Source organism: Microtus oregoni, unplaced genomic scaffold, assembly GCF_018167655.1.
Source record: "Microtus oregoni isolate MIOR12 unplaced genomic scaffold, Mior012 000009F_ref0000495, whole genome shotgun sequence".
Taxonomy (NCBI): Eukaryota; Metazoa; Chordata; class Mammalia; order Rodentia; family Cricetidae; genus Microtus; species Microtus oregoni.
Window position 1 is genome coordinate 10,084,283 of NW_024543068.1, and position 12,096 is coordinate 10,096,378.

Here is a 12,096-nt window from a genome sequence, read left to right on the forward strand (position 1 = left end):
ACGGTTCGCAGCCTCGAGATGAAGAAGATGGCGGCGGCAGTGGCTTCGTTAGCCACGGTGGCGACGGAGCCTGGAGAGGACGCCTTCCGGAAACTTTTCCGCTTCTACCGGCAGAGCCGGCGGGGGACGGCGGACCTGGGGGCGGTCATCGACTTCTCGACGGCACACGTGGCCCGAGGCCCGAGCCCCGGCGTGCCCAAGGTACAAAGGGAGGAATGGTGCGCGCTGCCCCGCGCGCATGGCGTCCCGGTGGGCAGCCCGGAACGGCCGCCTCCATAACTCGGACTGGCGATGGAGGGAACCCTTGCCGGCCAAGCCTGTGCGCCGAGCTGTTGCTCACCCGCGGGCTGCGGCCCCCATAGCACCGGGCCGCATTTTCCCTCCAGCCGCCATTTTCTCCCCAACCCCCGCGGCCTCGCTCCCGAAAGCCTGGAAGTCGCTCGTCCTTCTTTTAACTGTCCACTAAAATGACGCTAACGTATGATTTTGTGTAAAATCCGACAGAACGTCTTCTTGGACGTTAGGGTAGCTCCACGGCTTCAAATAAAACCTGCCGTCGGAGAAGTCTCAAACTGTTAAAGCGTTGGTCGTTAAGACTAGGCTCTGTCTTCTCTGAGACTTAAAGGAGGTCATGGTAGAGTTTTGATATACTCCATCCACGGTTTAAAAAAAAAAGTCAAATAAGCATATTTCTTTGGGAAAATCTAAAGCCAGGCGATGGTGACCCACTCGAGATGCAAAGGCAGGCGGATGTCTGTGGTTCGAGGCCGGCCTGGTCTGAAAAAGCGAGTTTCAAGACAGAGCTTTCTTTACCCAAGAGAAACCCTGTCCAGAAGAATGGGGCTGGAGAGATGCCTCAGTGGCTAAGAGCACTTACTGCTCTTCCAAGACAGCCTGGTCACACGTAATGGGGTCCAAGCCATGTGTGGCCCAGGCCGCATAGCTGTCGTAGTAGGCAGCACTGGATTACAGGAGAAGCCTGGATTCGATTCCCCGTACCCACATGGCTGCTCACAGTAACTCCAATTCCAGAGGATCAGACATCCATCCTCTTCTGACCTCCACGGGCAAAACACCGTGCACATAAAATAAATTTAAAATAAATCTAAGCAACCTACACCTATTTCTATTTCTCCTTCCTAAAAACAACGACAACGTACTGAGAAGGGGCCGGGGGGGGGGGGGGGGGGAGCTGTATATTTTACTTAGTCATGTTTTTTAAAATTTGGTTTTGTTAAGACAGAGTCTCATTCTGTAGCCCAGATTGCCAGCTAACAAGTTTGAGGACAGCCTGGTCTACAAATCTAGTTCCAGGGCTACACAGAGAAACCCTGTCTTGAAAAATCAAAAGTGTGTGGGGGGGGGGGGGAATACACATCTAAATTTAATCCCAGCACATGGATGGGAGGCAGAGGCAGGCGGATCTCTGTGAGTTTGAGACCAACCTGGTCTAGAAGAGCTAGTTCCAGGACAGGATCCAAAACTACAGAGAATCCCTGTTTCAAAAAGAGAGAGAAAGAAAAACCAAAAGAAGAAAGAGAGCGATCATGTTTTCAAGAATGGTGGTTTGGACATGTAGCTCTGGTGGAGTGCTTGTCTAGCAATACAGAAAAGGGAAGGGGTTTTTTTTTGTTTTAAATCTGCTTATATGCTAGTCATTTGTTGGAATCTTGTCAGGAAATCTCCAAGTATGGAGGTTATGACTAAAATTATGAGGGCAGTGGTGGCGCGTGGCTTTAATCTCAGGAGGCAGAGACAGGCTGATCTCTGTGAGTTCCAGGCCAGCCTGGACCATAGCACAAGTTCCAGAACAGGCTCCAAAGCTACAGAGAAACCCTACAGAGAAAACAAAACAAAAAGACAATAGTCCATTTCTCAAGCCAGACATGGAAGTCCTTTAATTCCAAAGCTTTAAGGCAGAGGCAGGTGAGTGTCTGAGTTACAGGACAGCCATGACTACGTAGTGAGGTCCCTGTCTCCGAAAACCAACAACATAAAAGAAGCTCATTTCTTTTTGAAAGAAAATATTCAATGTATGTTAAGGCAAGCTACATCTATTATTTATGGAAGAATGAAGTGGGGTTTTTCTGTATATATGTTAGCATATTGGATTCGGTTGTTTTGTTTTAGTTTTTGGTTCAAGTAATGTAGCTTAGTTCAAGACAGGTTTTTTTCTTTGTAGCCCTAGCTTTTCTGGAGTTTCCTTTGTACACCAGTTTGGCCTCAAACTCAGAGAACTGCCTGCCTCTGCTCCAGGGTGGTGGGACACCACACCCATCCTGGGTCTCATCTATAAAACAGACACTATGTGCAAAGAAAACTTCATGAGCTCCTAATACTTAATTTTTTTTAATAATAAAAGCAAAGTTCTATCATTAGTATTTTATTAACAGGTAACACTTAGAGCAAATGGGGTCCTAGAACTAACTTTTTCTTTGTGATTAGAGTACTCTCCATTTTCTCAACCACCTCCTCCTGGTATTTTCCTATTGCTAGCTATAACAAGTACCTCCGAAGCAGTGTTTTAGCACTAACCAGATTAAATAACATTATGAAAGTCCAAACCATTTTAGTCTCTTATTACCACTTTTCTTAATTTTGCAGAGCTATATAGTATTTATTAGAATATAGATAAAGGAACCAAGGCCATGTGTCAAGTAGGTGGGAGAACTAATATTTAGAAATCCCCATAGTAGAAAACTCTTGGAAGGTCTGAGGTTTTCAGGGTTGACCTCTAAGATGGCTTGCCCTCTGTATTAAGTTTCTCTCCTTCCAGGTGGTCAGATTTCCTCTGAATGTGTCCTCGGTGACTGATCGTGATGCCTGTAGGGCAGGACTTCAGCCTGTGAGCAAGTGGCAGGCTTATGGGCTCGAAGGCTATCCTGGTAAGTACATGTCAGAATAAAATTACCCAATCATTCTGATTTCCTAGAAATAATTGGTGAATAGATAAACAAAGGACATACCTAAACATGTATTAATGCCCCACCCTGGAGCATAACCCCATTTGTGCCTTCTCTGAGTTATCTGATTAATGCTTCCGAAAGATGAGAGCAGCTCAGAAGTGGATGTCAGATGGCTGGAATGAGAGTTACAGACGCTGACACTGGGAATCAACCGCTAGTTTTCTGTGAGAGCAGCTTATACTCTGAACTGCTAAGCATCTCTCCAGACACAGAGGGTATTTATTTTTGTGTGTATGACTTTGTCTACATGCGTGTATGCACAATAAATGCAGACCTGTCTCTCCAACCCCTAGAGGCTGCTCTTAAACTCCTAACCTTTTTTGTTTTTTGAGACAGAGTTTCTCTGTAGCTTTGGAGCCTGTCCTGGAACTAGCTCTTGGAGACTAGGCTTACCTCAAACTCACTGAGATCTGCCTGTCTTGCCTCCTTAGGATTAAAGGTGCACCACCGCCCAGCTAAACTTCTAACTCTTAACTACTGTTTTCAAGGTCATAATTTCCTATTGACCTGGGCCTTGCAGCTGTATAAATTTTCAGGGTTCAAACTTTTCAGGCCCACTTTGGTTTTGTATTGTCTGAAGTGATGTGTCCGCTTTTTCAGATTTTGTAGGATTTCATACTTAAGCCAATCTCTTGAGTTAGTACTGCATTATTTTTTAGGGGATTTCTTTGGCTTTTGAAGCCATTGTGAGTGCATTTAAAAGAAGTATAATAAAGTAATGGGAAAGTCACCTTTTAAAGTGATGAGGTTTTGTTTACTTCTTGATCCTACTAATTCTGAAGGAACTCTGTAGCAAAACCTGTCTTTACTGAAAGAAACAGGAGGAACTGGGTCTGGGAAAGAAAAGACTTTGGTGGGAAATGTAGCAGTAGGCACCAAACATTTGAAAAGCAGTTATACACAAGAAAGAATGAGGAGCAGTGATTAAGGCATAGGTTCTGGTTCCCATTTATCTGGACTCAGACCTGAATCTTCTGTGTACTAACTGATGTAAAAGACAGATCTCTTCCCTTGCCCTCAGTTTTTTCAAGCATGAAGTGTGTATAAAAATAGGACCCGGTATAAGATTAGAATGAGCTGGAGAGATGGCTTAGCAGTAAAGAGCACTGACTGCTCTTCAAGAGGTCCTGAGTTCAATTCCCAGCAACCACATGGTTAGTCACTACCACCTGTAATGAGATCTGGCACCCTTTTCTGGCCTACAGGCATACATGCAGACAGAACTCTGTATACATCATAAATATTAAAAAAAAGAATGGCTCAGTGGTTAAGAATGCATATTATTCTTCAGAAGGCTGAAGTTGAGCTCACAACTCAAAACCGCCTTTTACTCCACTGCTAAATACACACATACACATGATTTAAAATAAATCTTTTAAAAGATTATGATGGCTCAGCAATTAAGAGCACTGACTGCTCTTCCAGAGGACCCAATTCAATCCCCAGCACTCACATGGCAGCTCATAGCTGTCTAAAACTCCAAGATCTGACACCCTCACGTAAACACCAATGCACATAAAATAAACATTTAAAAAGATTTTGATGGTTTAATATGAGTATACATGTAAAGTGCTTCAATTAATACCTGACATGTAGTAAGTTGTCAATAAATATTAACTGTGAAGTTGAAGGTATGTCGGTAAGAAAAATGAAAAGCTGATTTAGAATGGACATGGTAGTACATGCCCATAATCCCAGAGTTTAACTCAAGATTCTGAGGCTGGAGGGTTACTGCAAATACAAAACCTGCCCAGGCTCTGTAGCAAGACCCTGCCTCAAAGCGAGTAGAGTAGGGGATGGATTGAATCAGTTCAACTCCAATAACAGGATCCTTATCTCTAAAGCCAAGAGGAGGGAAAAAGCTGATTTGGAGTAATATGTGTCAGAACTGCAAAACAATACAAATTAAAGAAAAGCAAATTTTTAATCCATAAAAGAAGCTTACAGATAGAACACAGTGGTAATGTTTTTCTGGTATGCCCACGTCTTAGTTCAGTCACCATTACCCAAAAAAAAAAAAACCAGACAAAATAGCAAACACCTTTAATCCAGGAGGCAGATCTCTGTGAGTTCAAGGGAAGCCTGGGGTACAAAGGAAGTTCCAAGACAGCCATAGTTGTTACACCAAGAAACCCTGTCTTGAAAATCAAACAAAAAACAAGAGAATGCAAAAAGAAACAAAACAATTACAAATTTCTCTTTCACCACCCTCCATCTTCTTATAGGATTTATTTTCATCCCAAACCCATTCCTGCCAGGATGTCAGTGGCACTGGGTAAAGCAGTGTCTTAAGTTATACTCCCAGAAACCTAATGTGTGTAACCTGGACAAGCACATGACTAAAGAAGAGACCCAAAGTCTGTGGGAACAGAGCAAAGAGTGCCTAAGGTGAGTCTTAACAGCCAGAGGAAGATCTGAAGAAACAGTTTTTTTACAGATGCTGTAAAGGGGGTACATTGGGTTTTAACCCCTCGTTACTGCACCGCGCTGTTCAGTTTTGAACATTCTTATCATGGCTTAGGAACTGAGTTCATCCACATTCATCCTCATGTGATGTATTTTTATTCAAAGTGTGTTCCTTTAAGACTTGTAGGGAAGATATCACCAGTAGCACTTGGCTTCTGTTGTACATGGAGTTGCTACTGCTAGCTCTTGTATGATGGGTCAGTTGTTGGGCATGGAAGAGCTAGTGTTTGGATCTTGATATTTCAGCATCATTCCACAAATACTCATTGGAGAAATCAGTTGGGTACCAGACATTGGAGACACAAAGTTTAATAGGACACTTTCCTTAGGTTCAGGAATTATGTACAAGAGTGATTACAGTAAGTAGAACTGAGAAAATGTTATAATAGTGGAAAACACTGGGGAAGCACAGGAGGAAATAATTCTTCCAAGTAGGATGAAATATCCAAGAAGAAAAAATGATTTTTATACGATTTTTAATGATTTTATCTACTAATCTATTTTTCCTTTCTGTGTCTTTTTTTTCTCTCTCTATTTCAGCTATTCTTCAAAATGATTAGGGATTTGCCATTCAGAATAGTAAAAAGTCTGGTTAGGAGTATTTGTCAGACTGAGTAGAGTTAGTATTTAAGACTGTTCTGTGAAATGAAAGTACAGGATGCGTGCATTGGGAGTGTTAGAGATTCAAAAGAAGATAGCAAACATATCCTAGGCATATCCGTAGACCTTGCCTGACTCAGCTCGTGGCCAGGCAAGGGGGACAGCGTATGCAAGAGTAATTGGAGTTCATGCAAGTTCTAACCAGCTTAATCAGTAGCTGGGTGAATTGCAGTACTCCAACATTCTATCACCTGACAGTTTTCTTGCTGGAGAGTGATGATATTTAACCTGTTTCTTTGTTTCAGTTCTAAGAGGGAAACCCAAAAACGTTGCTGTCTTCTATGATTTCTGTAAAGGGTGAAGAATAAAGGCATTTAAATAGATCCATAGGCAGTTACAAGTTTAGAGTTCACGCTTTATCTTAAGAGCAGTCATTTGCATAGCAAGGTGGGACTAATTATAAAAAACGATGGAAGTCACAGATAGGGTAGACAAAACAGTAAGTGGGCATGGTGGAAGAACTAAGACTAATAAATAGAGCAGGGTTTAGCAATGTAGAGCACCAACTGTGGAGTCAGAGTGCCTGTCTGTCGATCCTCGCCCAGATCTGTAGTAGATGGATAACCTTGCACAAGTTGTTTCAAACATTTTCTTGTTGATTTCTTATCTATATGTGAGAAATCCTTAGAGATATGGTTGAAAATATATCCTCTTGGTGGCCTATCTGCCCTTCGTACCATAAACTGTCATACTGATTCTAATGGGGGAAATAGAAGGCTTTCTTATAGTCAAAGGTGAAAGAATAACCAACATTTAGTGGGTTTCCTTTAAAGCCTTCTAGGTCTGTATCTTAAGGATTATTCAGGAGCAGTGGGAGAAACCTTTCCTGTTCTTCAGCTTTTAGTGCTACCCTTACTTAGAGCTGAGGGCAATGTAAGGGAAGAGCATGACTGAATGAAATCAGAGTGCTTAATATTATTACACCAACTTCACTTTCAAATAATTTATTCTTTACTTTCTGATATGACTATAAAAATCACAGCTGCCTTCTAAGATAGCTCAAATGAACCTCTAATATATCATTCAGTAGACAATGGGGAAATACATTTTTTTGTCTAATAAATTAGCAAAAGTAAAAATGGTGATGGTTATACCTTATGTTATCAAGGCTGGAAGAAATTGATAGTCTGAGACTTTGTCCTGGCAGCATTGGAAATGGATTAGGTCTCTAGTACTCATCCTGTCACTATATGATATATGTTTCTATTTCCTTATGTGGGAAATAAAGGTCTTGGATGGGCTAAGACATCCAGGTGTTTGAGTCATGGTCTGTCAAGAGTCCTGTGAGCAATACATGAAACTCTCCCCACTTCCAAAGTCTGTCAGAGTAGAAAGGGTATACTGTTTGGGTTGCTTCCCGCAGAGATTCTGATTGCCCCAACATGCTCCCACATTGAGAACCAGGAACAAAAACGCCTTAGATCCTTCAGCTTTTATTTCCTTAGAACTCTGCGATCATTTTGAATAGGACACAAAGGTGTATGTGGATGGACTAGAAAAATGGAGTTGACAAAATGGTTGCATTTCAATTCTGTGCTTGTTGAGGGATGGTATAGCTAGAGAGTCTTTTACAAAAGCTCAGTTAGGACTGGGAATATAGCTCCATGCTTACCTAGTCCCTGGTTCTTCAGTGTGGAGTGGGTGTGTGCAATACTTATTTAAGTGTAAGCACCTTTATTGCAGTCTTGTTCATCAGCAGGAGACTAGATTAATCAGTCGTGGCATCTCCGAGAAGTAGGATATAGCCATTAAAAGACCTTAAATCCATCTCTACAGTGTAGGCATAGAGTCAGATTAAACTATCATTTTTCAATGTATTTAGCCCAGCCACCTTTGTCCAATCTGGTTTTTGCATCTTTTCAAACTTTTTCAACATAGAGTGTAGAAGTCATGGCATTTTTGTCACAGTTTCTCATCTGGAGTTCAGTTATGATAAAACTAAACAGACTTAGCACAAACTTTACTTCTGACATCGGGTTTGAGAACGTTGTAGGCTGCTCATACTTATGACCACTGATTGTATAGACCCGGGGGCATTTCATGGCCCATTCATGTTCAGCCATTCACTAGATCAGCCCCTAGGTCTCGGGAAACACTATCCAGTTTCACTAAGTGGGGTCCAGACAAATTAAGACTGAGACCAGGTGTACTACACCTTGTGTACCCTTTGCTATGTAATCAGAGCATTTTGCCCACACAGCGTATTGGTGTTTCTACCAGCCAGTGAGCTCCCAAGTTTTAGCATCCAGAATTTGGGGGGCAGGGTGCATATTGCTATATAGTCACTGCGGATTAAATCATTGGTCATTTGGCTAGCGAGGTAACTCAGAACTTGAGTTCGGTTCCCCTGAATCCATGTTTTGTTTTGTTTTAATTAAAAGTAAGAAAATAAAAGCCAGGCATGGCCTTGCCTACTTGTAATTTCAGCACTGAGGAGGCAGAGACAGGCAAATTTCTGGAGCTCACCGGCATTTTTGGTAAGTTCCAGGACAGAGAGAGACCGTGTTGGAGAAAGGGGAGTTTAGGGCTGGGGAGATGCTAGTGAAGTACTTGGCACATAAGCTTTAGGGTCTATACTTGTTTTGTGTTTTCAAAGCAGGATTTTTCTGTGTAGCCATGGCTGTCCGAAGAAGTCTCTCTGTAGACAAGGCTGGCCTCTAGCTCAGAGATCCACCTGCCTCTCTTCCTCCTGGGTGGTGGATTACAGGCTTGTGCCACTCCCATCTGGCAACTGTATCCACATTTTTTTGGGGGGGGGGGGGTGTTTTGTTTTTGGTTTTTGGTTTTTCCAGACAGGGTTTCTCTGTAGCCTTGGTGCCAGTCCCGGAACTAGCTCTTGTAGACCAGGCTGGCCTCGAACTCCCAGAGATCCGCCTGCCTCTGCCTCCCTAGTGCTGGTATTAAAAGCGTGTGCCACAACCGCCTGGCCTCCACATTTTTTAAAAATATTTATCTATTTAGCATGCATGCCTGCACACATACACCAGAAGAGGGCACCAGATCTCATTATAGATGGTTATGAGCCACCATGTGGTTGCTGGGAATTGAACTCAGGTCCTCTGGAAGAGCAGTCAGTACACTTAACCTCTGAGCCATTTCTCCAGCCCATCAATATCTGAATATTTCAATGCATCCACAGCCTGCTAATCCTCCTTTTAAGACCAGTTTGTTACCCCATCTTTTTTTTATATTTATTATGTATACAATATTCTGTCTGTGTGTATGCCTGCAGGCCAGAAGAGGGCACCAGACCTCATTACAGATGGTTGTGAGCCACCATGTGGTTGCTGGGAATTGAACTCAAGACCTTTGGAAGAGCAGGCAATGCTTTTACCCTCTGAGCCATCTCTCCAGCCCCCGATTGTTTGTTTTTTCTTTGTTTTTCAAGACAGGGTTTCTCTGTGTAGTCCAGACTGCCCTAGAGCTTGCTTTGTAGACCAAGTTGGCTTTGAACTCAGATTCTCCTACATCCCGAGTGCTAAGATTAAAGATGTGTGCCACTATGTCCAGCATCATCACATTTTTAGAATCCTAGAATTATAACCTAGGTAGTCTAATGTGGCTTCGTGATATTGCTAAATCATTTCCTACTGTTCTTTATCATTTATTTATCTATAGCCACCCTGGCCTGCAGTGCTGTTCCTTAAACATTTCAGACCTACTTGGGTTCTTTATACTCGCTATTTTGCTATATTTGTGTTGTTTGTTTTCTGAGACAGGGTGTCCCTATGTATGTATCCCTGGCTGTCCTGGAACTAGCTCTGTAGACTAGGTTATCCGGACTCAGAGATTCACCTGCCTGTCTCCCAAGTGCTAGGATTAAAGGTATACGCTGCCATGTCCTGGCCTGTTCTTGCTATGTTTAAAAGAAAAAGAGAAAGAAAGAAAATTATTTCTTAAAGCAATGTCTCACGTAAATATCCCTGGCTGGTCTCAAGCTTGTGTTGATTCTCCTGTGATCCCAAGTGCTGAAATCACAAGTATACACTATCAAACCCAGATGTGGGAATTGAGACCAGCATATGGTCTACATACAGAGTTCCAGGACAGCCAAGAATAAGCAGAGAGACTCTGTCTCAAAACAAAAAGTATAAGGGGAGAAAGTGTAACTCTAAACAAAGAGCTTAGCTTTGAATTCTTTATTTAGCTTCTGAGATACTTTGTATCCATTTCTGTGTGTGTGAAAACCTTGCCATTTATACTCCCCATATAGAAGCAGAATTAGTCTTTTTTTCCTTTCCCCTTTTAAAATTTTGGTTGGTGGGCTAGAGAGATGGCTCAGCAATTAAGAACATGTAGTGCTCTTGTAGATGATACAAGCTCAGGACCACATCTAACCCAGCATCCAGGGAAATCAACACCTGACCTCGAGCAGCACATACACCTGAACATAATTTTAAAAAGTAAAACAAAGGAAGAAACAAAGCACAGAGGGTGCCTTGAATATGTGAGAAGAAAGGTCTTCAGTGGAGAAAAGCTTGAAAGGTTATCAGGGTAATAGAATACAGTATGAGTGGAGGGACCAGGAAGAAGGCCAGTTAGAGTATTGTGAGATCTGTCAAAGTTTGAGCATGGAAAGATGCTGTTTTCCTGTATCGTTTGATTGTGCCTGTGTTTCTCATTGACTTTAAAAGACATGGGCAAAACTGAGAACTTGAATTGCATAAAGTTATGTAGAGAAGAATCTGGATGATTAAGTGAGGCAAAAGGATGTTAGCAATTACAGTAACACTGAATGATCACTTGTGATTAAGAGATTCAGGTTGAGAAAACTGAAAGAACATGGTTCTGGGGACAGAAAACTAAAAATCAGGTTCAGACCAGCCTGAAGTGCTGGCTCAGTGGTTCAGAGTACTTGCTCATCTTCCAGAGAACCCAGGTTCGAGTCCTAGCACCAGCACCCTCGTGGTAGTTAACAGCCATCCATAAATCCAGTTCTAGGGTGCACAAATATCTACATACAGGTAAAACATGCATATACATACAGTTAATACATCTTTAAAAAACTTTAAGGATCAAATTCAATGGAAAGAAAACTGTGGTCTTTGAGGAAATAGTTAAGAAGGATGGTTGCCATGCCTTAAAATAAAAAGGAAAAAAATCTTACAATGGGATGCTGCCATTATTTTGCCATAGGCTGGTGGCTTTCCAGTGATTCGCCATTTTTTTGTAGGGCAGGAAAATGCAGAGCTCATTTATGGGGCCCAGATTGCCCATTGCAGGGTGGACAGTTGGCCAGTTCATTTCCACGCAGTTAAGGTTCACTTGAAAGCAATGGTATTATAACATGATTGCTGAGAAAAATGCCTGCACTTTCATAAAGTACTTACTTAGCCGTGACAAAACAGAAAACTGCTGTGTGAGCACAATGGCCAGGGGGATAGGATGGCCATCCATCATCCTGCTAGTGCCTGGAGGAAGCATCGAGGACAGAGAGCATAACTTGTTTCTGATTGCTACCAAAGCCAATAATTAGGCCATGCATTTTTTAAAACATTGAAAATTATTTTGGGGAATTGGATAAAGATTTAAAGTTAGGTTAAATACTAGCGCCTCTGTTCCAAACTAGGAACCTTTATTCCCAGCACTCAGGAGGCAGAGGCATGCAGATTGCTTGAGTTTGAAGTCATCCTAGTCTACCTAGTAAGTCCTAGGCCAACCAGAGCTTCATGTCAGCCTCCTTATCAAGCCTTAGCTGTCAGCATAGACTTGGGTCTATAGAGAGGATTGTTGATACCGTTTAAGATGACTAAATTCTCTTGTTTTTCAATCTTTTCAGGTCTAAAGAGGTAAATAAACGGAGACCCCGAAGTTTACTAGAAAGACTGCGCTGGGTCACCCTGGGGTATCATTATAACTGGGACAGTAAGGTATTTGTTTTATTCATTTCTTTTACATTTATAGGTTCTTGGGCCCCTGTAGTTGAATTTCTTCTTGAACAAACTTGATATGTCCCTGCCATAGTAAAGGCTGTCGGGAGCATAAATTCAGGGGAGTGGTGATG

The 12,096-nt window shown here is 42.2% G+C and overlaps 1 protein-coding gene and 1 non-coding gene across 4 annotated transcripts in view; both read left to right on the plus strand.

Moving 5' to 3' along the window:
• Window positions 1-14: 14 nt before the first annotated feature.
• The window catches only part of Alkbh1 (alkB homolog 1, histone H2A dioxygenase), a 29,965-nt gene continuing 17,883 nt past the window's right edge, over window positions 15-12,096 (plus strand). For all 3 annotated transcript variants that reach the window (XR_005974836.1, XM_041658330.1, XM_041658329.1), the window contains exons 1-4: window positions 15-201; window positions 2,777-2,885; window positions 5,192-5,354; window positions 11,872-11,962. Coding sequence is in view for 2 of the 3 variants with exons in the window: in XM_041658330.1 (XP_041514264.1) it covers window positions 19-201; window positions 2,777-2,885; window positions 5,192-5,354; window positions 11,872-11,962 (546 nt within the window). In the remaining variant the exon portion in view is untranslated. The remainder of the gene's footprint in view (window positions 202-2,776; window positions 2,886-5,191; window positions 5,355-11,871; window positions 11,963-12,096) is intronic.
• LOC121452662 lies at window positions 6,143-6,277 on the plus strand. The gene has a single exon (XR_005974905.1). It is a non-coding gene; the product is annotated as a small nucleolar RNA SNORA58 (small nucleolar RNA).